The 27,955-nt window shown below is 30.3% G+C and overlaps 1 protein-coding gene across 1 annotated transcript in view; it reads right to left on the bottom strand.

Moving 5' to 3' along the window:
• The window catches only part of LOC128395125 (cell adhesion molecule Dscam2-like), a 62,458-nt gene extending 38,555 nt beyond the window's left edge, over nucleotides 1–23,903 (bottom strand). The window contains exons 1-3 of the mRNA XM_053355528.1: nucleotides 23,367–23,903; nucleotides 7,229–7,570; nucleotides 4,844–5,137 (exon numbers count right to left, since the gene is read on the bottom strand). Of these exons, the coding sequence (XP_053211503.1) occupies nucleotides 4,844–5,137; nucleotides 7,229–7,570; nucleotides 23,367–23,643 (913 nt within the window). The 5' untranslated portion in view covers nucleotides 23,644–23,903. The remainder of the gene's footprint in view (nucleotides 1–4,843; nucleotides 5,138–7,228; nucleotides 7,571–23,366) is intronic.
• Nucleotides 23,904–27,955: the final 4,052 nt, after the last annotated feature.

The raw sequence follows: 27,955 nt of genomic DNA, 5'->3' as shown, positions 1-27,955 counted from the left end.
AATTGTCACACAATACTCAGGTTACACTGGGAGACCTTCAGAACCTGTGGTGATAATATTGATGAGGATAAAGAAGATGATAAAATAAGATGATCCTTGGAATCGATATGAACATTGTTTTTTTTACTGACTCAATATTGACTCTCTCTCTCTCTCTCTCTCTCTCTCTCTCTCTCTCTCTCTCTCTCTCTCTCATATCAATTCAGTTATATTATCATTATTTATCACCTGATTGTATTGTTAACCATTCATGATGATCATGGATGATAAAAGGACGATGATATCTTATTACAGGGGAAACTTATTCAATTACCATTGATGATTTAGTAAAAAAAGATGATAAGTTAACAACTGAATTAAGGGAAACCTTTTTCAATAATAAACATGGAGAAAAATTTGATTATCAATAAATAAACGATTAATTTTGATTATTTGGTCTATCGAAATGTGAAATTAGAACTGGAAATTTGAAACTTTACTCTCTTAAAGTGTTTCTCAATGGATTTTAAATTGTTATCAAGTTTTCGAGTTGATAATAATTGTCGACAATTAATATTACTGATTGTTAATATTGATGTTATTGTTTTTCTGCTGAATATACAACTAACTTGATAGGTTACATGTTCCTATGGGCTAAGTTGTTTATCTTTGCTGATATTTGAACAATCACAAAATAAGATAGATAATCAATCTTATCAGAATCTGAATGGAATGACATTAATTCAAAGATATAACACTTTCTAATAATAATAACATTGAGTAGTTTTTGTTTTGTTCAGAATGAACCACAATTTTATGCAAATTGTACCTATTAGTATGTTAATCAGAACTAATGTCATTCAGATAATTTTCCTTCAATACAACTGAACTTTATATCTTTCTCATGAGTTTCTCATGATTCTCTTTGAGTTGATGGTGAAGATGAAGAAATGACTGAGAGATAAAGAGAGAGAGAGAGAGAGAGAGAGAGAGAAAGGATTCTCTAGTAAAACTATTAGCTGAGAGAAGCATTTTCATGGCATTCAATGGATATTCATGATGATGGTGATTATAATCGTTCTCATGATAATGTTATTGAAAATGTTGAATCTGGAACTTTCTTTCTTTATGTAATTGTAACAATTAACTTGATTCTTATTTGAGATGTAATTTGACAGACAAAGTTTCATTCAATTTTTTGCTATTCCATGTAATCAGCTGATCCATGGCAATTGATTTTTACTCCATAATCATGGTTTGATAATCAGAGTAAATTTCATCATCATAATGGGAAGGAATTGTTATTATATAACAAGAAGCGGAAGGAAACTAAAAGAAGAAGAAAAAATATTATCATCATCATGGTATTTGAATGAGAAAAGTTCAAGAAAAGTGTCAATATTTCATGATGAGTTTGAATGAGAAGAAATAAAAAATTATCACCAATGTGAAACTATTGATACATTTTTTTATTGGAAAGAAAGATGAAAATAACAAATAACTTGAGCACCCGGAGGGCTTATTTTTTCATGGTGATGAAAAATGAAACAATAATAACAATAACATCATCATGAGATATAAGGTAAAAAGACAAATAAGATTGGGTGAAAAAAAAGTATAACAGATTAACTTTCAGGATGAAATCGACTTTTCTTTCTGCAAGGTGATCATTTGTATCAAATCATCATGATGCTGATCACAATTCCAACTGTCAGAGTGATATAAACATGATGAAATATCATAATATATGATGAGGGGGAAAAGCTAAACAAAATAATCTGAAACTATCCCCTGAGGGTATTAGATTAGTCTGAACATTCAACTGAACCGCTTTCATTATATTACATTTTAACAATGGAATCAAAAAGACAATTGAAAAGAGAGTAAAAAAGTTCTGACAATTATTATAATCATGATGATGATTATGAAAGATAAATGATGAAGAGGAAATAATTAGCACAATTTAATGATTAATTAAGTGTAACAACAGTGCCTACTTTTTTTCTGGGGGATAATCATTTTGAGTCGATGAGAAGTGGGAACAAAAAATAGAGAGAGAGAGAGAAAGGAAAAATAATTGATATTCAGTTGGGTGAATGATGAGGATGCTGAGGATGATGAATATGTTTTTCCTGGGGATGAGCATCTCATTTGAACTGATTTTGAAATCAATTTAATCTTGATTGAGAAACTGTCAGGGATGAAAGTGGGTGGAAGATGATGAAGATGAATAATTTTCATTGAGGGAATTGATTGGAGATGAAGATATTTGTTCAGATGATTAAGAAGAGAGAGAGAGAGAGAGAGAGAGAGAGAGAGAGAGAGAGAGATATGAAAAATCGTATTAGAAAAATGGAAATTTGTAAATGAGGTGAAATCGGTTATCAGTTATCACTTCTGATCACAGGTCATTCATAGTTTAGGATTATCTCTCATCCATATCATCATCATCACCATTATGTTTCATCATCTTCATCCGTTTTCCTCTTCCTCTTTTCCTCATCATCCTTATCATGTCGCACGCACTTTCAAAACAATGGAAACAATCATGTTGATGATGGTTAATGCATCTCACTAACAACTTTCATCTTCCATTATCACCCCTTTAGTATCTCTCATCCTCTTATGCATCATCATCATCTTCCTCTTCCTTATTCTTATCTTCATAAGTATTGATTTGATTAACTCTTTACTATTATTATTTCTTATCTTCTTCATCCCTGTCATCTTGAAAAACTCAGAAAATGATGAGTTTCCTTTTTCCATGAGAGAGAAAAAAAAATTCATGATAACCACACACTTACTCATCATCATTCTCATCATCTTGTTATCATCTGAAGCTGTTGTTATTGTGGCTTAGGATGAAGATGAAGAGGTGAAATTTCATTTCATGTTAGTGACACTGATCATCATCATCATCATCATCATCATCATCATCATGTAAACTGAATATTTCGTTGCCATGGGAAATTTTTCTTCCTTCATCATCCTTACCCACTATTTTACTATTTAAACACTTTGTTTTCAACCAAATTTCATTTCTAGTCATTAAAACTACCAAAAAGATACAAATACCTTCAACTCATCTGAGAGAAACATGATAATTATAAAAGTAATTAATGATTCTTGGTTATCATCATCTAAATTTTATTGCGATTAAATCTCATAACCATTTAAATGTAAATGTTTACAATCAAATCAAGGAATCGGTCTCATGGTAACTTGGAAACAATCAATTGATTATTTAGGTGGTTTTCCGAGTCCGATCAGTTGCAACCTCGAAAATGGATTGAAATCAATTCATCATTTCATGAACATAGATCAAGATGATGAGCAATTGAATGAATATCGGGAAAAAACTTTAATTTCACATTATTGATTCATGGTTATCGACACCATGAGGTTTGTATATACTTTTTCATCATCATTATAAATCAACCATCATCTTCTTTCATCATGTTCACATTTTCATCTTCATCTTCATCATTAAACAATTGAACATGAACCACTTTCTCATTCAATTCCCACTTTCCCTTATTTTTTTCCTCTCTCTCTCTCTCTCTCTCTCTCTCTCTCTCTCTCTCTCTCTTACCAAAATCACAGAGAAATAGGAACAATTTTCTCCCTTTTATCCACCTTCAAGCCGCATCCTTTTCATCATCATTCTATCATCATCATGGAAATGATGATAAAGATTCCGATTATTGGAAAGAGTTGGAAAAAGATTTCAAATAATAGTTTTCTCAGCTGAATGTTACAAATAAAAAACGAAAATTTTTTCTTTCGAAGATACATTTTCTCTTATATTCTTACCCTTGGAATTCTCAGTCTTCCATGATGATATATACAATCGAATACACATATAATTCATATTCCGGATCATTTTCATCTTCTTTTATCATCATCATCTTTTCTCGTTTCCTTTACAATGTTACGATTTCCATACAATCTCATCCTGATTGTATTTCGTTTCATTCCTCAAAAGTCATTCCCTTCAAATGCACACTGATAATTTTCACATTCAGTTATTGGCAATCGGGTGTATTCAGGATGGTGAAAATTTCACACTCTCCAAATGCTAAAAGTAACTGAAGATAATATAATAATAATTTCAAGATCTTTCTCTTTAACTTTGTGGTTCGAATTCATTGGAATCATATTTCTATCTCTCTATCTCTCTCTCTCTCTTTATCAAATCTAAAGAAAAGAAAAAGTTTTCTTTTCGAAATTTGTATCACCATGATGATCATAATCATCTCTACGATTATTATTATCGAAAAGGAATTGAAATTTTTTCGATTTTTCTTCCTCTTCTTATATTTTGGAAGAAAACTATTGTTATTCCAATTCGATAGATGAACTTTTTTCCACCAGAAAAAGAAACTTTTCTTTCACTTGAATAATTTTCTCTCATGAATTCTTCTCTATGATAATAATAATAGTCACTGAGATTTTTATCTCATCATTTTCATGGTTATTTCTAAGAGAAAGAAGGAGAAATTTCTCTCTATTTCCTATGGTGCGAAAATATTTCAATATTTTCCATTCAATTCTTTTCATGTGAAAGTGATTAAGAAGTCATTTCTCATCTCTCGAAATCAATCGAGTTCAAGTATCGAAAAACTTTCCCCTGATTCTCAAAAAAAAACGAAAGATAATAATAATAATTGTTATTCAGGTGAAGTTGGAACTTTTTTTCCTCTTCAATTATATCCTTTTCCAAAGACTTGACTTGGCTTGAGAAAGCTGAAAGTTCATTCCAACGAGAGTATAATATCCAAATCAACGATTGAGAATACATATCATGTATATTATATGATGGAATCTGATATTGATTTGAGAATGGGAATTTTAAAATTCTTACCTCGGACAAGAAGCTTAGTTTCAGCTCTTTCCTCACCAATGGTGTTATTCACCTGGCACACATAGATCCCTGAATCTTGAATTTTAACACTGTGAATGAACAAAATCCCATCGGAACGGGTAAACCGATCATCGGGTGTGATAATTTTCTCAGTGATTGAATCTTTTTTCAGCCAAGTGTAGGTTGGAACCGGATATCCCTGAGCTGAACAGGCAAGTATCACGGTATCACCTTTAACAGCCAAAACGATTGATCTTATATCACTAATCCTGGGACTTATCACATTATGAGATTCTGAGAGTAAATCATCAACCGGATAATGGATGCAATGGATTAAGGAAGAAGAAGAAGAAAAAGAAAAAATCAATTTAGAATTCGCTGAAACTTTGAAAATTGACTTGAATTTCATGTCTATCATGTTACATTATTCAATTTGGATGCTCATGAATCTTGAAAGAAAAATTATCAATAATAAGTTGCTGATAATTATGCCAACTAGTATTTACAGTTATCAAAATACTATCGTTAATGTTACTCATTTTTTTTCTGTTCATTCATTATCGTAATCATCTTGGTGATCATCATACCCTTGATTGTTACATATTAACTGTGATCATCATCATCAATTTTTTTTCTTCTTCACCATCATCTTGATATCTACAAATCTCTTATTTTTTTCCTCCATTTCATTTTCACCTTCATGTAAATATCATCATGTTCATCATCATGTTGATATAATTTGAGCTTCATCTTTTTTTCTTGCTCCTCAACAATGTTAATGATAATCATTATCATCAGTATCTTGGGTCTTGATTGTTTGTATGGTTATAATATATGTGAAAATGATTTGGTAACCATCAAGTCATCTCTCAAGGGAGGAGTAGGGATGAGGATCAAGATGATAAAAGTTAGAGAGAGAGTAGGATAACAAAAGAAACATGGAAATGTTGTTGTTGTTGTTGATAATGATGATGAGTGGATGAGGATAAAAACACAGAGGGAAAAGTTTCCCGCTCTGGTGATTTTTAATAAAACCCATAGAAGAAGATGAAACTTTTCCCACTTTGGAAAAAGATTATCGCTATCATCTTGTAAAAGATGAACATGTTGAAGAAGATGATGATGATAAAGATGATAAACTTCGGATGATAATCATATTGAATCCTCTTGAAAACCTAATCTTCTAATTTCTATATCTCTTCAACACTTTGTGTATTCATTATTAATTTCAATCTTCTCGACTTATATAATATCAACCAGCATTTCGGCAAAAAAAAACTCCCATCGAAACTTCATCTTTTTCATTATCACTTTTCCATCTCATCTTAATTTTCTGCTATTCCTCATTTTCAGCGTAGTTAATAATCTTGCTCATCATCACTTTCACAAATAACGGTAAAAAAAAAACTTATCAACATCATCATTATTTCAATGATTATCATCACCTCCCTCATCTCATCATCTTCTTATATTTTTAAATAACATATTATATCTTTATCATCATCATCATACCTTCATCCTCATTATGTGGTTCATGGTTTTTTATTACATGTTGACTTTAAGGTTTTTTTTTCTTCTATTCCTTATTCAGTTTCAGAACTTTTTTTCTCTCTCATTTTCCTCTTCCTAGTGGTTTTTTTCCACCTTCTAGATGCATCATTTTTCAATCTTCCTCCTCCTTACTTATCTTCATCTTCCCTTAGGGTATTAAAAGAATACCTTCTGCTAATACTTGATAAATGTTCTACATCTTCTTCTTCTTATATTTTCACCGAAAGAACTTTTTTTTCATCACCTTTTCATCATTTCTCTTTTTTTCCCTCTCGATGATTTTGCTTCTTCATCATTCCCTGTTTGGGAAGTGCTGCTTTTTTTCACTTCCATGAATATTTTCATATATAAGTATTGGTACTATTTAAGTTCTGTTTGTGTTTTTTTTTGTTCTGTAGTAAAAAAAATTCTGCTGACAAATTGAATATTATATCATGATAGAATTATGATAATCATGAATGCTTTTCTGGTGATATAAAAGACAACGAAACAAATTTCATGAGCAATGTAATTGTTAATAAACTGGTTACCATGATGAGTGATGATGATTGAAATTAGCTAAACAACTTTTCACTTTCTTCACCTCTTTCTTACTCGTTCACCCTGAGGGTAAATAAATGTTTCTGATGTTTTTCATGGTAAACAAGATATAAGATACATATAAGATAATATATCAACCGAAACTTGATAACATTCAACTAATATATATACTAACTTGTTATCTACTCATTATCATGGTTCAATTTACTCATCATGATGATCGGAAATTCATGTAATACTCAGGGAATAGGTAACAACATGTAAACCTTAAGGTCGTTTGACCTTTCAACTTACCTGTTACTATAAGTTTACCCGCTGTTGAGCTTATATATGTTTCACCAGTTAATCTGTGTCTTGCTCGACATTTATAACTACGTTGATTCAATGAACTGTCCACTTGGCGGATATAAAGTTCACCGGTGGGTAACATTAGATATTTACTATCTCCTATGGAAGATGAATGATTTATCACATAAGTTGAAGGAGGTTGGATTACAATCATTGTTTGATCCTCAATCCAAGCAGAGATTATTAAAAAATCTTTGATAAAATTTGGTATATTGCATTTGAATACAACGGTATTGCCTGAGATTACATGTTCATCCAGAACTTCAATGACAATATTTTGTTCAGCGACTGTAAAAAGACAGAGAATGAGAAACGATTACAATTAAGCTGATTATTGTGTATCATAGTGATGCTTCATCACCATGAACATTAATAGGTAACAATTAACCAAATGATCAACATGAAACAATCAAATTAAAAACACTTCTAATTGAATATTAATTAGACTTTCATTTCATTTGAAATTGAATTGATCCAAATTGTTTTGATCAACTTTTGTTTAGCAAAAACTTTTGATTGATTGATTTTATTGAGTAATAAGATGATGAGATTGATTTATTATTAATATCATGTCTAATTGTGGATTGTAATTGTTACTATAATAATGATGATACAGTTAATTTAATTTAATAACAACAAATAATCAGTTAATATGATTAAGGTGATTAGAGATGATGGTTAAGCGTAACAAAGTCAATGAAAAATATCAAAGATAATCAACCGAATCAAACTTAATTAGACAAAAGCAAATAGCCAATAGAATCAAATTATCAATAAATAATCAACTAATTGTTGATGTTTTATTGTTGTTTTATATCAAAAGTTAAAGGTAACAAGACAATTTATCAAAATTAGTTAATCTAACAGATGATCATCATCATTATCAACAAGATAATATCATGATGGGAAAAAACAACATGAGACTTTTGCAATTTGACCAGTGGTCAAATTAAAAGGCAGATAAATTAGTTATTGAGGACAAATAATGATCATCCTAGTCTGAAAAGTGCATCGGTTGAATATTAATAACAATCAAGGAGCATAAATAATAACAAAAAAACTTCATTAATGATGAATGGAAATGATTGAAAAGATGAAGATGAAAATAATGTCAAGCTGATTTTGCCTTTTGTCTGAAGGTGTAATGTTATCAAAGGGAATCAAATCAATGGATGATTATGATAATAATAATGTAACATCATTTTTCATGATAAATTGTTATTGTTGTTGTTTTTTTCAGACCAATTTAGGTTCAGGGGATGTGGAGGGTGAGAAGACAAATAAATGAATGAAGTTGATGTATTGTTATTATCGTGGTGAAGATTCAACTTGTATAACGGTAAATGTGAAGAGATTTGGGTTTGGTGGTGCTTTTGATGGGGAGAACCGATTATGAGGCCGAAAAAAAAGTTGGGCAAATATTCAGTTTACCGTTGAATTTATTGATCTACAGTTTTCTAAGAATCAAATTCATGGTAGAAAATTATGGAGAAGATGAGAGCAAGGGTGGAGTGGAAAGTGATGAAGGCTTTTTTGCAGTTTTCTCTGCTTTGTTTACTGTTTCATCTGCTTTCAAGGTGGCTCATATTTAGATTATATTAGAAATAAGTATTAGTCAAGTTAAATTTTTCTCAACCCACCGTTATCATCATAATCTACATCAAAATAAAAACATCAACTTTATGTCCTCTCCGCAATGAGAGAGGGAGGGAGAGAGAGAGAGAGAAGGAAAAAATTGCCTGATAGTATAAAGGACAAAATGAGGCGTAAGATATTTTCGTATATGAATATGATGAAAAAAAGTTCTGAATGTGAAATTATTACTTGGGTTAGCCTCGAAGAGAGGGTTAAGGGAATGGTTGATGGTGATGAGGATGAGGAAGAGGAAATAAATAAAAAGAGGGCACAGAGAGAAAGAGAGAGAGAGAGAGAGAGAGAGAGAGAGAGAGAGAGAGACATTAAGACACAAAGAGACAAATAAGAAAAATTCATGCAACTTTTATTACTCTTACTATGCAGAGGGAAAAACTTGCAAGGAGGACCATTAAGGTCATCTCCCTCCCTCTCTCTTTCTTTTCATCCTCATCTTCCACTTTCATCTTTATCATCATCTCTTTGCATTCATTTCTCTCTCCCTCTCTCTCTCTCTCTCTCTCTTTCTCTAAATGATGATCGATGCAGACACACTGAGTGAAAGATGAAAGAGGAGGAGGAAAAGGAGGAAAAAGATGATGGGGATAAGATTGTTAAGATACTCGAACCGATTTTTGCTTCGATGTTCTGTTTAGGACATTTGCTTATCGAAATGAAGTTATATCCATCGATTTTGTATCTTCTTTGATAAACATTTTTTTCAACCTCATATCGTAAATATTAGTTGGAACATTAGATGAGAATGAGATCTTTTGTATTTCCTTGGCTCAAAGATTAAACTTAAATTGCGATTCCAGATAATCATGATTACGATTAACTTGATTGTGTTAATCATCTCAATTTATTTAGATAAACATCAAAAGGTAGATCATATCTGACCCTCTAGTCTAATCAGCTGTCTAGTTAATTCATTGTGATAATGATCAATATTTAATATCGTTGATTAGGAGTAACTATTGGACTCATCGTGAGTCTTTTGTTTTGTTAATCATTTTGAGATTATTATTATTATCAATTTAATCTCACTTTGGATCTCTAATTGATCTCTTGTGTATTAATAGTAAATGTTGGTGTTGTTGTTGTTGTTGTTGATTGGGTCAGTTTTAGTTTATGTTTCAGGTCCAGTTGAATTCTGAAATGATTTTAATGATTCATTGTCCAGGGGGAAATGGTGATGATGTTAATGATGATAACTGAACAGAGATGATTGTTTATCAATCAGAATATAATCAAAATTAATTGTACAATTTAAGTGTGACTCATACTGGCTTTTTGCTGATCTACTTGGTTATTTGTCTACTTCTCTCTGTCTCTGTTTTATCTTCATCTTCATCCTCATCTTCATCATCGAAATCATCATGTTCATATGTTCATTTTCAGCAGTTTTTTGATGTTAAGATAAAAAAAGAATGAGAGATGAAGATGAGACAAAGTGACAGAGAAAGTGGAAGATAAAAACAAACAGAGACAGAGGATGATAATGATGATGACAAAAGATTGAGAGAGAGAGAGAGAGAGAGAGAGAGAGAGAGAGAGATGATAAATTTGACAGGAAAAGTTGATGAATGCTGAGATAATCTGGACACAGAATTTTTCAAATTTCAAATATATTTTTCATTCTTTTTCAGGGTAAATCAGTCATTCTGATTGTTCACCAATAAACTTTCATCCTATTCTATCAGAGATGTTAATCCATTTTCCGTACACTTTGACATCTATTTCATTTGAATGAATGACAACAATTAATATTCATGATTAAAGGACAATTAATATCATCGATCATTAATTGTTGAAACAAATGGTATAATTCATGGCGGAGTGTTAATAAAGTTTAGGTGTCAAGTCTATGTCACCAATTGGGATTTATAAGATAAACTTTATCCAAGTCAAAAGCAAAAAAGATTAGTAAATGAGATTAATGGATTATGAGAGTAGAGGGATTAAGATTATATTGATATTGATTTAGGATTATCAGGATTAGTTTATTGAAGACACATGAATGTGAATATTTCATGATAGCCAAAGAGAGACTACAAATCTAGATTGTTTTAAATAATAATCAACAATTAAGCTAATCACTAATCAGAAATGATAAATCAACACAATTTAATCAAACAATCACAAAGTAAACTATCAAAGTATCAACAATTGTTAATTAACACTAATTGATGAGAAGGATTGAAAATGGATGAATATATTTTCTCAGCTCATGATGATGATATTATCATGAAATATTAATAATAAGGATAAAATTTGAATTCTCAAGATTCCAAACTGATTTTTGATTCAGTTGAAATCTCCTGAGCCTTTGAAACTTTAAATTGGTTTTAATTAGTTTCCGGTTAAAGTTATCATGATAATTATCATGGAAACTGATTAATTTATGAAGACACATGAAATTATCTAACTGATTACATGTGATATTATTATCATTGAATTTAGGGGTAAAAATGTTTCACACTCAAAGTAAATATAATTAACTTTAATTGTTAAGTAAACTTTGATGATTCAATGTAATCAAATACTGAAATAATAATGACATTATTATTATCATTGTACAATTTAAGGGTAAATATTATCTTTAGGGTAACAATGATAGTTGGTTAGGGTGGGGTGGGTGGTGAAGGGAGTGGGTTTTTGGAAATGATAATTCAACAGAGTTTCTAATGATAACTCAAGATCTATTATCATCTATAATCTCATGGTGATTATCATCTGATTCCAGGTTTTAATCAGAAATCAATTGAACTGTTTTCGCTTTTTTCTTGATGATACTCTTGACCGGTGGGTAAGATAATCATTAGAAAAGTTTTTATGGTCAGAGGAATGATTCCACTTTTTTTTCATCTTCTTCTCTTTTTTTGTTATGTTGGAAAAAGATGATGATGATTATGGTGATGATGATGAGTAGGAGTGGGTGAATGGTCATAAAAGATGAAGATGAGCTGGAAAAAAAGGAAAGTGTAATAAAGACATAAAAGGATGAGGGAGAGAGGGAGAGAGAAGGGCGAAAGTGGGAGTTATTAAGGAAGAGAGAGAGAGAATAGGAAAATAGAGGAAAAAGATTGGAAAACCGTTGGCAAAGTGACAGATAAAGTGAAAGAAAAAGTTTAAGTCAAGATGAAAAGATGAGGATGAATATGAGGAAGAGGAAAGAGGCAAAAGAAGGAGGATGAGGATGGAGGAGGAGGTTGGGAAGATGGTGAAAAGTTCCGGTCCAATAAAGGCCAATAAAGTTGAAGTGAAATAGAAAAAAAAATTCTAACTTGATTGTTGGTTACTTTTCTTGATGAATGTTGGTGTTTCACCATTTTCAATCGAGAGAGAGAAAGAGAGTCTCATCTTCATGTCATCTATTTTCATCTTCAAAATGGATGAAGAAAGAAAAGAAACATAAAAAACCCTTTTTTCATATTAGGAAAAAAGAGAAGCTTTTGTCTTTATTAGTTGAAGAAGCCGAAGAAGAGATTTCGATAAACGGATTCGCTTTATTTTCAGTGACTAAGAGTAATTTAAGATGATGAGGATAAAGAATGATGATGATGAGGAAGAAAGAAAGACTTAGATATGAAAGAAAGTGTAAAAGAAGCAAGAAAAACAGTTAGAGAGAGAGAGAGAGATGCTAAATTAAGAGGTATGATTGATAACTTTAAATTGAATTGTGAGTGATTATTTTAACACACTGGTTTAAATTGATTAGAGAGATTGAAAAGTTACATGAAAATGAGACAAAACATTGAAAGACACACAATTGAGTTAATCAATTGTAAACTCATCACAGTTGCCTGATTGTTGTTCAATTATAACGGTAAAAAAAGACGCAATCAACTCATCTGCCAATAACATTCACCCAAAATATTGAGTCCACAAAGGCTGTTGGGTGGAGGATTGACAGTGGAGTGTCTGTATTAATACCAATGGTGGTGGTGGTGGTTCTTTGTATTATTTGTGAATTGTAGTAAAAAAAAGTAATAGAAAAATTTTTTTACATAATATTATATATTGGTAATAAAGAGGAGGATGAGGATGCACAGACCTGAAGAGAAATGAGTCTCTCTCTCTCTCTATTGTCATCATCATCATCCTTGATTATGATGATGAGATTATGTTATTATGTGTTGATGATGATGAAAAATTGCTCCCATTCACCAGTTATACTGTTAATATCACAATATGATTTCCAAATGAAAATATTGAGAAGCAAATTAACATCTCTCTCTCTGAGCCGAGAAAAAAATTATATGAAAACACAACTTTGTTGCTATTAACAATTTAGCTTCACAATCCACTTGAATTAAATTATCATTTCACTTTTTCATTATTAACCATCAACCAAACACTTAAATATAACCCCCAATGTTGCACATCATCATCATCATCATCATCATAAGGATCATCTTCATCATCTACTCCTCCCTTTTTTATCCCTCAATCTTTATGATTACTTTTAATGCTATTGAATTAAACGAGACTCATAGAGTCCCAACAATAGCCTTCTGTTGATATCCATTGATGGAGTTCATCTTGTGAATATTATTATAATCACAATGTCGATTGTTGATTGTTGATTGTGTCGTCGAGTGTTAAGTACATCGGCACAATTGTTGTTCGGTTAAATTGAAAAGCCAGGACACATCCCAACTCATTGGTACGAGTGTCACTTTAATCCAAGGGAGAAAAGTGCTCATTCACTTTAGGCGCTAATTCAACGTTAACCCAAAAATCTGAGTAAAGATTTCAAATCTATTATTATGATTAATATTTTCACTCCAATTGGTTATCAATTGATTCAATTGTATTTATACCTTGAAATAGATACACAATCTAATCGTATTGCTTGATTGTAACAATCAAGTAATTGTATGTGTACTGTGTATGTCTATCTATGGGTCCTCCTTGTTTCACATGATTGAATTGCAATTGAAAACTGTGATTACAATTGATTCACTTGAACACTTATCACAGAAAATAATCAAATAAGTGAAAGGTGAAAATTAATCAATTTAAGATATTGATTAACACCAACAATTGATTGATTGTGGTTTATTTTGTTTCTTTAATTATATCAACATTGTGTTTATATTAATTGAAAAAAGGTTAATCAAAGTTTTTCAAACAATTAGTTTGATTAAACATTTAGTCAATTCAAACTGTTTTAATGATTAAAAGTTAATTTAATCCAATAAAAACGTTTATCTTTACTTGATTGTTGCTTCATTAATATTGTATTATTTGTCTAACGGTAAATTGTACTTTCATTTGATTAACTTGTTTACCATTGCTAACAATTAATTGATTGATATCGAGTTGATTTATCACAGAAACACACACACACATAAGCTGATCGCTGTTGTTTACATTGAGTGGTCAGTGTTCAGATGGACACACACACACACAATATGATTAAGATTAAAACTATTATAATATTTAAACTAAATCAATAAATTGTGTTAGTCAAATGTTCCTGGCAATATAACAGTTAATGTAGTATTTATATTATGATGCAACTTTGTGTCCAATTAAAAACAATGGTCAAACAGCCGCAGGCACTAATCCTTGGGTCAGTGTTTATGATGACTGAAACTGACCCACCCGTTTTTATGTGGGTTTCCCATCAATATAACAATAAGAGAGGCTCATCTAAAACGTCACAGTTTGACCACTGGTCAAACCTTTTCAACTATTTTATTACCATGAAATAAAAATACCAGAAACTTTGAACCATAATAATAATGATGATATAAGATTGACAATGTAACAATTTCAATACTTTTACTATGGGAAAACCAATCAAATGTATTAGCTGAAATTTCAATTATTACAAGGAAAATGAATTTGAAACAATTGATTAGCAATAAGATGTAATCATGTTTGTTTTTTGTTTCGCTGAAAAAGTAACAATTCATTTCGGAAAAGTTAATTGTTAACAATTAAGGTGTTTCCATTTAATATATTGGCAAAGCCACAAACTTTCAATTGCTTGTGTATATTAGTTAACTGGTTGTGATTAAAAGTAATTAAAGTCTAAAGAAAAAGTAATTTCAAGTTTCTCTCATTGGGATATTGGCAATTAAATCACTTGCGGGAGTTTTGCAATTTGATAATTATGTTCATCATCATAATAATAATAATTATCTTCTTGCTGGTAGATTTTATTGCAAATTCTGGTTAATCAATGCAATAGGAGAAACATCATTATTTATGTTGGTTAAATTGTTGAGAATTTTTTTCTTCTATTTGTGAATTTGTGTTATTATTTCGAGAAAAATTTGTTTACAATTCGATTTACAAACTAATCACTCATTTTTTTCTCTCTCTCTCTCTCTCTTTCTCAATCTAGGGATTTGTAATTTATTTGCAATGAATGAAATGTCTGTCTAATTGCAATCGATGCAATCAGTTTAACAGATGAGTGTAAGTGTAAATTGATCATCTTCTTGTAATCAACTTGTAATCTCGTTGGAAATAAGCAAAACTTTAAAGACTCTTTTTAACTGGAAGATGAGAGAAAAATTTTTAGCTTTTTCTCGGCGAGGTGAAAGGTCATCTTTCTATTAGCCTTGGTCGAGTTGAAGATAATAAAAGATTGAATACCGGACGAGAGAGAGAGAGGAGAAAACAAGAGAGATTCAAGTTAATTTGAATGAAATTGGATGAGGATGAATTTCAACAACAACATTTGATTATAAGGGGTAGAGAACCAGAAACTCCCCTGATTTACTATGTTAGTGTTGAGGAAAAGATGATGAGGATGATAAGAAAGAGGAGAAGATATAAGTTTATTGGTTTACTTATCAACCTAATAGAACAAGTAAAAACCTTTCATGGTTTCTAGAGAAAAAAGTGAGATGATGGGGCAAGGGTTAGAGAGAGAGAGAGAGAGAGAGATGATGAAAGAGCTTCATTGGGGAAGAAGTTGCGAAAAAAACAAGGTTAAGACATTGGAAGGCAGAGTTACTGTGAAAAAGTTGCAAGATAAACGTTAAGCTATGACGATGCAGAGAGAGAGAGAGAGAGAGAGAGAGAGAGAGAGAGAGAGAAATGAGATGATGAGCATGATAAAGACAAAGATGTGAACCATTGGAAACCTATGATTTAGTAGCATTTAATAAGCTCCATTTGATTCAATGAGTGACGCATCATTTGTCTTAGAATCTATCATAAGCTAAGAAAAGTAAAAGATGAAGATGAAGATGAAGGGATGATCCCTTTTGACGAAAAGAAGAGAGAGAATCGTCATCATCTTTTCATCCTTTGACCCAGGTATTACACTTTAGTATCTCCATAAGGTAATGAGAATATTCAAAAGATGTAATTTCAATCTGAGGCAATTGTACTGAATCATCATGAGTTAAATGCTGGGTTAGCACTCTACTTGTTTCATCTAATAATATCAATGACTTGGAGATGAGGATGGAAAGAGAAACAAAAAAATCTTTACATTTTTATCTCTTATTCTCTCATCATCTAAGTATTTCATCTCTCTCTCTCTCTCTCTCTCTCTCTCTCTCTCTCTCTCTCTCTCTCTCTCTCTCTCTCTCTCTGCGTATCTTCCTTCGTCATCTTCATCTTCTTTCATCACTTTGTCTCTCTTTGCTCTTTCCATGAACCCTAATCTTCATCATTATCTGTTCGAAAAGCTTTGAAAAGAGAATCATAACTTTAGAAATGTTGAGATTTTATCTTTATTGTGACGATAAAGAAGACGAAAATTCATTGATGCAAATATAAAGATCGAATCAGAAAATTAGATGATAAATACTAGATAATTGGTCAGAACTTTTCTCTCTCTCTCTTTTATTTTTGTCTCTTACTTTCTATCAGCTTTTTATCGTCTTTTTTTCTTAGAATCAGAAATCTTAGTTGAAGTTCTAGTTTTATCTAAACTTTTCATCTTCTTTTCTCTGGTTAATAAACATTTCGACTTTTGTATTCATCATGAACATGAAATCTTATTCATCTCATGTTTCATCTCATATTATCAAATAAGATTATGTATCATTTGACACGTAACAGTTTCATCAGCTGAATCATCATAATCATCATCATCTTCATGACAAAACTAAGCTCATAAAACTCACCGAGCTCTGAATAATATTTGGAATCAGAAAAAAAGGGGAAAAAGGCAAATTGAAATAATCTTTGATTATGAAAATATTAAGATGATGACAATTCTGAAAAATGGTGATAATGATAATAATGACCCAGAAATACACAAATAGAATGCAAAATTTCACCAAAAAAAAAAATAAGAGATGATCGAGAAAAAGATGAAGACATGATGATGATGATGATGATGGAAAAGGAGGAAGATGAACAAAAAAATATGAATGACAAGTGGAAGAGGTTGAATTTGCAATATAACAATAATATAACACATCCATTGGTTGGGAGGAACCGGATGAAGTAAAGATGAGAATGATGATTTCTGTTAATGTTACTTAGATTCATGGAAGCTGAATTAATCTGAGTGAAAAATATAACAAAATATATGGAACTCAAATTGTTCCTATTAAACTGTTTCTCTTACTCATCATCATCTTCATCCCTTGTCTTCCCACCTCATCATCTACATGGTGATCATCATGAGACTGTTTCAAGGCCATTAACTTTTACACTCAAATAGCAATCATTTAGACTCAGCTAAATGATTATCATCATCATGAAATTATCTTCATGAGAGAGATGAAAAAATTTCCCCATCAATTAAATTTTTGAATGATGAGACTCATTAGATGGATACAATTAGTTGATATCATCCCAGAACTTTTGTCTTATCCACTCACTTAATCCACTCACTTGCTAATCTTAATCATCCTTATCATTATTTAGTTGATCATCTCAAGCGATTTCTTTTAATTGTTAATCAATTAGTAATTAATGAATTGAAAATTTCGCTCTCTTTGTATTGATAATAATAATACTTTAACTATTCATCTCTTGAACAATTAAACTTGTCATATGTTGACAATTTTGCCGATATCATTGCAATTAAAATTAGATTAGTAATTTGATCGTTTTATGTTCAACAATTTGATTAATTGTCGTCTGAGAAATAAACTAATTAGCCTTTGGAAAATTACAATTTGCAAATTGTTGAGATGCTTTTTGCTTCTTTTCCCTGTAATTTGCAATAAAACTTTATATTTACTCGGAAAAGTTAAAGTAAAAGTTTTCCAAGAAAAGGAAAGTCAATATTTTCATGACTTGAAAAAGACTCTACGACATCATCATCACCATTATCATCAAGGAAACAATTTCCAGTAGAGGTCAATAGAAGTTACCAAGAGATGATAATAGAGAGAGTGAGATGATGATGAGGATGCGGATGAAAATTTAGAGACAGAAGAAGTGAAGAAAATGAGAAGAATCTCATTTTACCGAAATTTAGACACAGAGGCGAAGATGAGAAGGATGATAAAAGAAGAAAGTAACTGTCCATTTCACTTTTGTTCTTTGGAGAAAAAAAAACTTTAAAAGAAAATGAATCAACAGAAAAAAAAGAATAGAAAAAAAATCATAAAAACTGAACATCTTCATCTTTTCTTCTCATTTTTTAACATCTTCATTTGATTTTCCATCTTCCTACTCCCATGATCTTCATCATCTTCAGCTTTTCGCCATGTAACATAAGTCAATAGTTCTCTTCCTATTCCATGTTCCTTGTGATTTTCTTCTCTCCCCTGATCTCTTTCTCTCTCACGTTTCTCTCTCATTCTATGCTCTACTATTTCGATAAAAAAACTGAACCTGAACAATTTTGGGAAAAAAAGTTCTGACAAAAAACAAACAAACAAACATTAGATTTGAAAATATAATCAAAAACACAAAGTTGACAGAGAAGAAAAAATTTGATTGTTGATTAATCACAATTGTAATTAAATTACATTTGCAAATTGATTTACCTTTTTGTTGCTGGGAGAATTGAATTAACTTTTACTCAATTGAATTGGTAAACAAGGGACCAAAAAATCAATTGAAATGATTACAATTAAGATGGAAACAAATTTGAAAATTGATTCCAATCATGTTACATGATATTCAAAACAACTCGTCTCACCAGAGGAAACTCAATGTTAAATGGAAAAACAAAAAGAGAGATTAAATCAGAACTAATTATTTCATTTGATTCTGAAATTTAATCCCTATGAAATGTTTCAACTTTGAGATTAAATTGAATTTCAGTTGACCAGTTGATTGGGTGAAATTCATGAGGTGTCTGAACTTTGATTGTCTATCAGGTTGAATTGATAAATGATTCTAAATTATTAGCAATAAATAGTTTGTGACACTTTTTTGTCTGATAATTCAATGTTCACACACTTGAAGAGTTTGGGATATGATTGATTGTGGCACAATTTTAACTATTATCATGATCAGAATGTTCATCCTGACACTTTACAGAACTTTTTTCTTCCTCCCTCTTGATAACAAAGACAGAAGCTTAATCGATAACAGTTAACAAGATTGGTTACGAGATAAATTAAATTGAGTTAGAACTTTTCCAATTCTTTCCCCTTTTTCCACTTTCTCTCACTTCGAACCTCCTTAGCATCGTTAACTTCATGATAATCATGATAACAATGATAGAACTTTTTCATCTTCACTCTCAATCTGATTCTCTCTCTCTCTCTTTCCATGATAAGTATTACTCACTTGGAAAGACTCTGATTTGTGGAGAAATAAAAAATTAATATAATAACTAGAAATTTCGATAAGCTACAAGATGGAGGAAAATAACAAGATGCTCAGGGTGAACATGGAAAGAAATACATTGAAAAAGATTAATTCGAAAAAATTTGTTCCATTCGTCTTCATCTTCATCAATGTGAATATTTTTTTTCTTCTTCTTCTCTTTGTACATTTCGAATTCATAGATGATGAAGATATGGATGAAAATGAGGAAAAAAGATTATTCAGTCTGACGAGAAAAAGAGAGAGAATTATTTTTCTTCATCATCCATATCTTCATCTGTCATGAAAGGGATGAGAGATTCATAGATTATCATGAAGATTGTGAGACATATAGTAAATATCATTTTCTAAAAAAGAAGATTCTTTTTTTTTTCGGCAGAAAAAAGTTCTGACCAATTTCCACTCTGAATACAACTTATCATGAAAGTATTTCCGTTTCTCCCTTATAAAAACACTTTGAATCTGCAAGTGACATTTTAAACGATTTCAATCAGCAAGATGAATGAATAGAGAGAGAGAGAGAGAGAGAGAGAGAGAGAGAGAGAGAGATCATGAATTCGAAAAGATGAAAACTTTAAGATGCTAAGAAATCTAACTCATGTAAAAGCTTACAAAATGCTGAGAATATCAGATTAATCTGTTAATTAATTGGAACATTTTCTCCACGAACAATGTTTAACATTCATGGAGAAAGAATCACTTTACCTCATGTTGAAGCTCACGATTCATGGAAGTTTACAATTTTTTCATGAAAAGATTTTGTTCCCATGTTACCTTTTTTTACCTCTCAGGGCAAAAGCTTTTGTGTCCATTGAGATGACAAGACTCAAGTGGACGAGAGAGAAAAATCCTCTTAGAATGATACAAAGTGTTGAGACTGAATGTCAACCTTGAGGGTGGAAAATATTTCACCATGAAACATTGAAAATCTTGAGAATTTAAATCTTCAACACTCAGGTAACATTCAAGTGAATAAATGGAATATAATTTTTTTAACTTGCAAGTAAATTGGATATTTCATGGAAATTTGATTCAATTTCAATTGAGTTGGAAAAGGAGAGAGAAAAAAATTTTCCATCAGAATTTTCAGTTACTATCACCACAAAGTTTTCCAATCTCAAAGGTACGAGAAAATTAACCAACCATAATGTTCACCTTTCAATCCCCTGCACCCAAACCACCATCAGTTTTCCATACCCTGAAATTCTGGATAATATTTAATATGCTCAGAATTATGATTCCATGAGAAAAAAAAATGAACGACTGAACAAACTTGTGATTTCCAAATGAATTTAGAACATTTTTCCACTACCTTTTCTCATGTATACATGGAGAAAATATTTTCAAGCTCATTTGAACTCAAAGAATGAACCAAATATTAGAATAATAATTTTTCGTTTTTTCATCATAATAAATTATTCCAAAATCTTATTAATCGATTGATGGATAATCAACTTGTAGAGACCAATCATTAGGTGAATATTAATTTTGTACGAGAAAAAAAATTCGAAACTTTATCAAAAGTTTGATAATAATAATGAACTTTAGGTTGGAAATTAAAGTTCAGGGATTATCACCACGAATCAATCATGAGTTAAACTGATCCATGATTAACCCTAATTAATAATTTCATCAACCATTAAGTACAAATGATTGAACCTGACAACAAATTGAATTTGTCACATTGTTTCAAAGCTCGGAAATTCATTCACTAATCAGGTTAATCTAATCATCAAATTAGCTTTGATATTTTTCTCATAAATCCAATTAGCTAAATGATAACATAAAATTGAAACGATTATCGATTCAAGTTTAACAAATACAATCAATTAATTTCCACGATAATTAAGTAAATATCATGCTAATTATCATGGAGAAAAATAAAGTTATATCAATTTCTCATAGTTCTCATTAAGTGTTTACATTCAAGTATCAATTGTGAATTCATGATTCAAGTGGTTCCTCAATCTGGTTATCCCATCATCATGATTACAATCATGTTTATCCTCAATTAATATAATGATAATCAGGTAAAAATTGCAACTCAGTATGATTATACATGTACAACAATTAATTATAATGATAAGATAATATATTGAACTTGAATGAATGAGTTGTGGTTATGGTGGTTTTATTCAAGAATCATTTCAATGCAACTCAACAATTTACATGATAAAAGGAATCTCTCTGAATTGTGAAACTCAATTACCATCAATAGTGTTTTCATATATATTTAATTGACCGAAAAAATAAAATAATCAAATTGATTTAGTTGATGACAGTCAATTGTTACCTGATTATTTATCAGTTTTGCCTGCGATTATCATGCAAGAATTTGAATATATATCGATAGGGAAAAATCGTAGATAAACAACATGAGACATTATTCAAGAATCTTCAATATTGACAAGGAAAATGTTGCAATATTTTCTCAGAAATTTTCGCCACCATGATAATGTATGTAGATTGAGGGGGAAAATTTTCCATTCTTCCTGAGAATCCATGAACAGTTGGAAAAAAGAAGGAAGGAAAATTCAAATGTTATCATGAAGATATCATGGTGATCAATTTGTGAGTCTTTACTATTATAACGTCTTGATACAATTCTGAATTATTATTGAACTTTCATAATGAAATTATTTATTTACATTGGATAAATTTCAATATGTATCATGTTAAGAAATTGTATCAACCAATTTTATCAGAACTTTTTCCTCCCTGAGAATAAGAAATCTGTTCAATTTCTGTGTTTATATTTTCACCTCATCTTTTTTTCAAACGTATCATTTTTGCTTCATATTAATATATAAATAACATATATATAGAGTAAAGGTTATCATCATCATGATTATCACCATGTTATTCATATGGGTTTCCTTTTATATCATGAGATTGATAAAAAATATACTCTTGTCATCATGAGGTTTATTTTGAAAAACAATTTCATTCAGGTAACAATTGAGTTAAACCTTGGTTATCCTTATGAAATATTTTTCTCTCCAGGTAATCATCAAGATGATGATTTACCTGGGATATAAAATATTTATATTATATCATGATAATCATCATGGTGAAATGAATGAGTAAGAGAGAGAGAGAGAGAGAGAGATGAAAAAATAGTTACAATAAAAATTATGAATTACGAATGAAACTAAAGGAAAATCTTGTTTGCTCATTAATGAGAATCTGAAAGTTTCCAATTATAATATTTATCTTTTCCAGAAAGAAAATAATATTCATACCTGGAAAAAATATTCCATTTCCTCAGCATCCTCATCATCTACTGGAAATAATTCATTTTCACTCAATTCTCATTACAATTCATGTGTTTACACCCAAAACTTTTTCCACATTCATGATAATGTAAATATCGGAAGCGAAATTTTTTTTTCCATCTCATTTGAAAATTTCTCAATTCGTATAATCATTTCAATCATTTCTATCAACAATTATCTCAATTATAATTACAATTTACTGAAATCTTATCGAGTTAATCCATTATCACCTCAAGATTAATTTTCTAATCGTTCATCTCTAATCTCTATAAACCTTAATTGTCACCTTGAGTTAACCATCAATGTTACACTTTGATCAGAAAGGTTAATTGTTTCAAGGTGAATCTTATTAAGAATTGTCATTGATTTGAATCAATTTAAAGCAATTAAAAGGTTGCTGACCATTTGATTAACGTTTTCATTGGGATGGATTAGTTAATTGTTACAATTGATCAACTTACTTGAGGTGGTAATTTGTTGTAATCGTTTTGTCATTGATTCTATTGATGAAGATCCAACCAATTTGTATGAACGTTTCAATCTTGTTAATCCATGATTAATTGTTTTACTCTTGATTAAATGTGTTGATTGATTAGTACGTTGATTAACTATCACATTAACTGATGAATTGATCTTAAGGTGATCCTTAAATTGTTGTTGACCGTTAGAGGATAAATCAAATGTTGAATAAAAGTAACTTTGAATTAAAAGTATCCAACTGGTTATCAATAGATTCATGATTTAAGTTTACAATTTATTTACACAATTTAATTAAATTGTCACTGGATTGGAAACTTCAATGGAAAAGTTGATTCGGCACAATTTTAATCTTTGATGACACAAAACAAACAAAAACTATTGTAATAATTGTTAATTACTCCTCTGATTGACTCGTTTAAAATTCATGACAATTATTTGATTGTTGGAAAGTAACAATCAACTTTCATCACAATACGATTTGGGTAATGTTAATCAGTCAACTCACTTAGTTCAACTGATCAGTTAAACTTTAGTTTAATGTTGATACCAAACATGATAGGGGAAAATTATCATTCCTCTTGCTGCCATCTATTGGTAACAATCAACGTTTTATCTTAAGATTTAGTTTAGAATCCGTTGATTTAATCCAGCAATGGGATTATTTAACTTTGTTTTGATATTTTACATTTGATTTAATTTTTACTTTGATTAAATTTAATTTGATTAATTAGCAAGTGAAAAGTGAAAACGTTTCAACTTATTGTTGGTTTAGTCTTTTTTTTCAAATAACGATCGTATTGATTTATTTAACTATAATTTCCTAATAATCACATTGAGATATCATCATGTAATGATAGAGATAGGGCAGGGAGGAGTAGGGTGGGAATGAGGAGACGAGGGAAGTGGTCAATTGACCACTTAAATTGAGTAAAGTTTCAGAATTGAGTTGAGTTTGGGTTAGATAAACTTAATCAGCCAAATAGAGAGAAAGCAAAAGTAAGTGAGTGAGTGAGTGAGAGAGAGAGAGAGAGAGAGAGAGAGAGAGAGAGAGAGATAAAATGAAGAAGATGAAGATGATGATACTGATGATACTGATGATGATAGAAGTGAATAGAAGATTAGAAGATGAGTTAAATAACATAAGATTTATTTCAACAATCAACATGAAAAAAGAGCAAACATCAACATGGAGTTTTCATGAGCAAATCAAACCATTGAATAGATTCCAATGAACTCTCTTAATGGCATCTAAATAGTCTTACAATTGACATTGTCAGTACTATGATTAGGAAGATATTCAAACGATCATGGAGGGAGGTGATTGTGGTGATGAGAGTGGAAGATAGTTAAGTGAAAATGAATAAAGGGTGAAGAATAAATGAGAGCGAGAAGACGAAGACGAAGAAGATAAATTGAAAGTATCAAAGAAAAGGAAGGAAAATATTAAGTGGAATCAATTTAATGCAAAGATTATCATTATTCATTCAATTGAATTGATCATGTAAAAGGATTAATTCTGAATAGTAGATGCATGTAATCACGATTAACATGTTGAAAATTGACAAAAAGGTGACATTATATCTACTCTATTATTCGTGTTAAAATTAATCACAACAACAAAAAGTTCATTACAATTTCATTCAGTTGAATATTATGTATATCGATAAGAGAATTCGTAATATTATAGATCATTATGATATCTTTTCCAAAGAGATTAATCAGCGAACTTGAATTATTCGGAGAATTGAAAATCTTCGCCTTTCTAATTTGTGTGCACTTTTTATCTCCGATTATCATTTCATCTTTACCATGAGTTCGAGTTGACAAGAAGCAGAACTAAGAAAGAATAAAGAAAGAAATTCTCAATAATATTACCATGGAGTGACAGGGAAGGAATAAGAATAAGAAGAAGAAGAAGAAGAAGATGAAGATGATAATGATGATGAGATGGAATCATCTTTCTGAATATTCCATTGAAAAAGAGAGATCAAGATGATGAGAAAATTAAGTTTCCATCTTCTGGTGAATTCAGTGGTTTTCAATATTATCTCTTCCTTATCATGTCTACCCTGTCAACTGAATCTAATCTGTTATATTTCAACTTTAAACAGCAAATGATGTTTGAAATAAATTCAATGATAAAAGAAATGATTCTATTCAGATAATCATCATTCTCATGATTACATGATTATCATATAACATTTTTTACTCTTCTTCTGAATCAAAGAAACGATTCCAATAGAATTGATATTTGATTCAATTTTTTTACATTCTCCTGATTTTCTGTGTTTATCCAATAGCCTGAAGCATTTGAAACTATTATTTCCATATCATCAAGCAAAATTGTTTCTAAATAGAATCTGTATTTATCGTTGATTGTAACTGATATCCGAGTTTATTATGTTGGTTAAATTGTTTTCAACAATTTAGTTTCAATTACGGTTTACAATTTAATCTGTCTTTTTGAATCATTTAGGAAACTATTGTCATGGTAATGAACATGATGATGACGATTAAATGAAACACAAAGTGGGAGGAAAAATGTAATAATACAGTTGATTACAATCAACTTAAGGAAATGATGATTATAATGGTTCTATCATCATCATCATCAGAATCATGATAATACTTGAAATCTGAGAAAAAGGTTATCTCTGAATCTGTTTCATGATGGATTACATGTCTTACCAAGTCAACTATTATCATCAATCAGAAACCATAAGGACATGAAAAACAATATCAATAATCAAATAATAATAATATCGTTTCATGTTATCATTATCATCTGAGTTTTATATTAAGTTGCTATTCCAAAATCATTAGACATTTACCACCGAATCATCAACTTGGAATCAGAATATTAATTGACTTGAGTTTGGAAACTTTTTGCAATTAGATTGAGTTGAGATTTCGAGTTTATATAAGACGAATTCAGTCTTAGAATTGGAACTTTTTTTCGGTTTTGATAAAACTTAGGAGAAAGAAGGAGAAGAAATGAAAAATTATTATTCTAAGAATTCGAATGATTTTTGTGAGAATTGGACTTGATTTAAATTACGCACTTGAAAAGTGTTAGAACATTTATTTTTCGAACTTGTATCTGGTTCGAAAAAGTTTTCGTTCTTTCGTTATTTTTGTTGTATTTTTCTCTTTTATAGTAAAGATAGAAAAGTTCTGTTCGTCTCATTATCTGGTCAAGAATAAAAGCTTTTCATGGTAACTAATCATTCAAGTTATCATCTTGATCAAATTAACTAAACTGAAATCAATTAACGATTCATCCAATTTACTTCATCAATTATCATTAGTATCCCATCATGTTATCAAAAGGATATCATCAAATAATCAATGAATAGTTTACATTATCTTCAGAATCGATATTGTAAATTCATCAACTACGAGTATTCAGATCTTCAATAGTAAAAAGATACTCTTGAGAAACTTTTACTCTTCATGGTGAAAGATAAGTGAGCATTGAAAACAAAACAAAATATAAACTTGAACTTGAACGGAAGTTCGTTTGGGCTGGAAGGTGGTACACAGGAAATGCGATACTAATGACTACCATTATTTACTGTAAGTATTAATTGATTTTCTCTTATGGAGTTGATAAAAATTTTATTAATAATAATACAATAATTTGTTTATTCTCCAAAAAAAACTCTACCCAATGGTGGACAACAGAAAAGTGACAATGGAAAGACGAAGCAAATGGTCAATTGACCACTTAAATTGAGTAAAGTTTCAGAATTGAGTTGAGTTTGGGTTAGATAAACTTAATCAGCCAAATAGAGAGAAAGCAAAAGTGAGTGAGAGAGATAAAATGAAGAAGATGAAGATGATGATACTGGTGATGATAGAAGTGAATAGAAGATTAGAAGATGAGTTAAATAACATAAGATTTATTTCAACAATCAACATGAAAAAAGAGCAAACATCAACATGGAGTTTTCATGAGCAAATCAAACCATTGAATAGAATAGCGATTCAAAAATTGATTTCAATGTTATTTGACTAATATTAGTCGTTTCTATTGCTACCAATTCATTCAATTTATAAATGTGTTTGTAACACAATGTTTGATCTTTGTAGGTCAAATGATTTTTAAGTTATAACCATAAACGTGCATAAAATCAAGTTAAGATACCCTTTCAATTTACCCTTGTAATTTTAATTTCATTTTGTCTCGTCTTCCATATCAAGTCTTTTCAACAGCATCATCTTATCTCTGACCAATGGTCAGTTGGGTTAGGGGATGATGGTAGTTTCAACATTGTTGAGTGAAGGGTAGAAATTCTGAGATCCTCAGTTTTTCATTTCATCACTGTTATGATTTGATTTCCCTTGATGAAAACAAACAATTTAATTTTCAAAATCATTTAATTTTCATCAATTAACAAATTGTCTTAATTTTCGGTTACAATTGTAGTCAACAATTCAACTTTCATTAATCTCCATCCTACAACTATAATTGTAATCTTTAATTGTTGTAATTAACAAATCAAATTATTAATATCCTTAGTTAATTGATGATTAATTATTACAATTAATATAAATTGTTTAACCAATA

The sequence above is a fragment of the Panonychus citri genome, unplaced genomic scaffold, assembly GCF_014898815.1.
Source record: "Panonychus citri isolate SS breed McGregor unplaced genomic scaffold, ASM1489881v1 Contig00141, whole genome shotgun sequence".
Taxonomy (NCBI): Eukaryota; Metazoa; Arthropoda; class Arachnida; order Trombidiformes; family Tetranychidae; genus Panonychus; species Panonychus citri.
The sequence above is the reverse complement of the archived record's forward strand: the minus strand, read 5'-3'. Positions and strand labels throughout refer to the sequence as shown.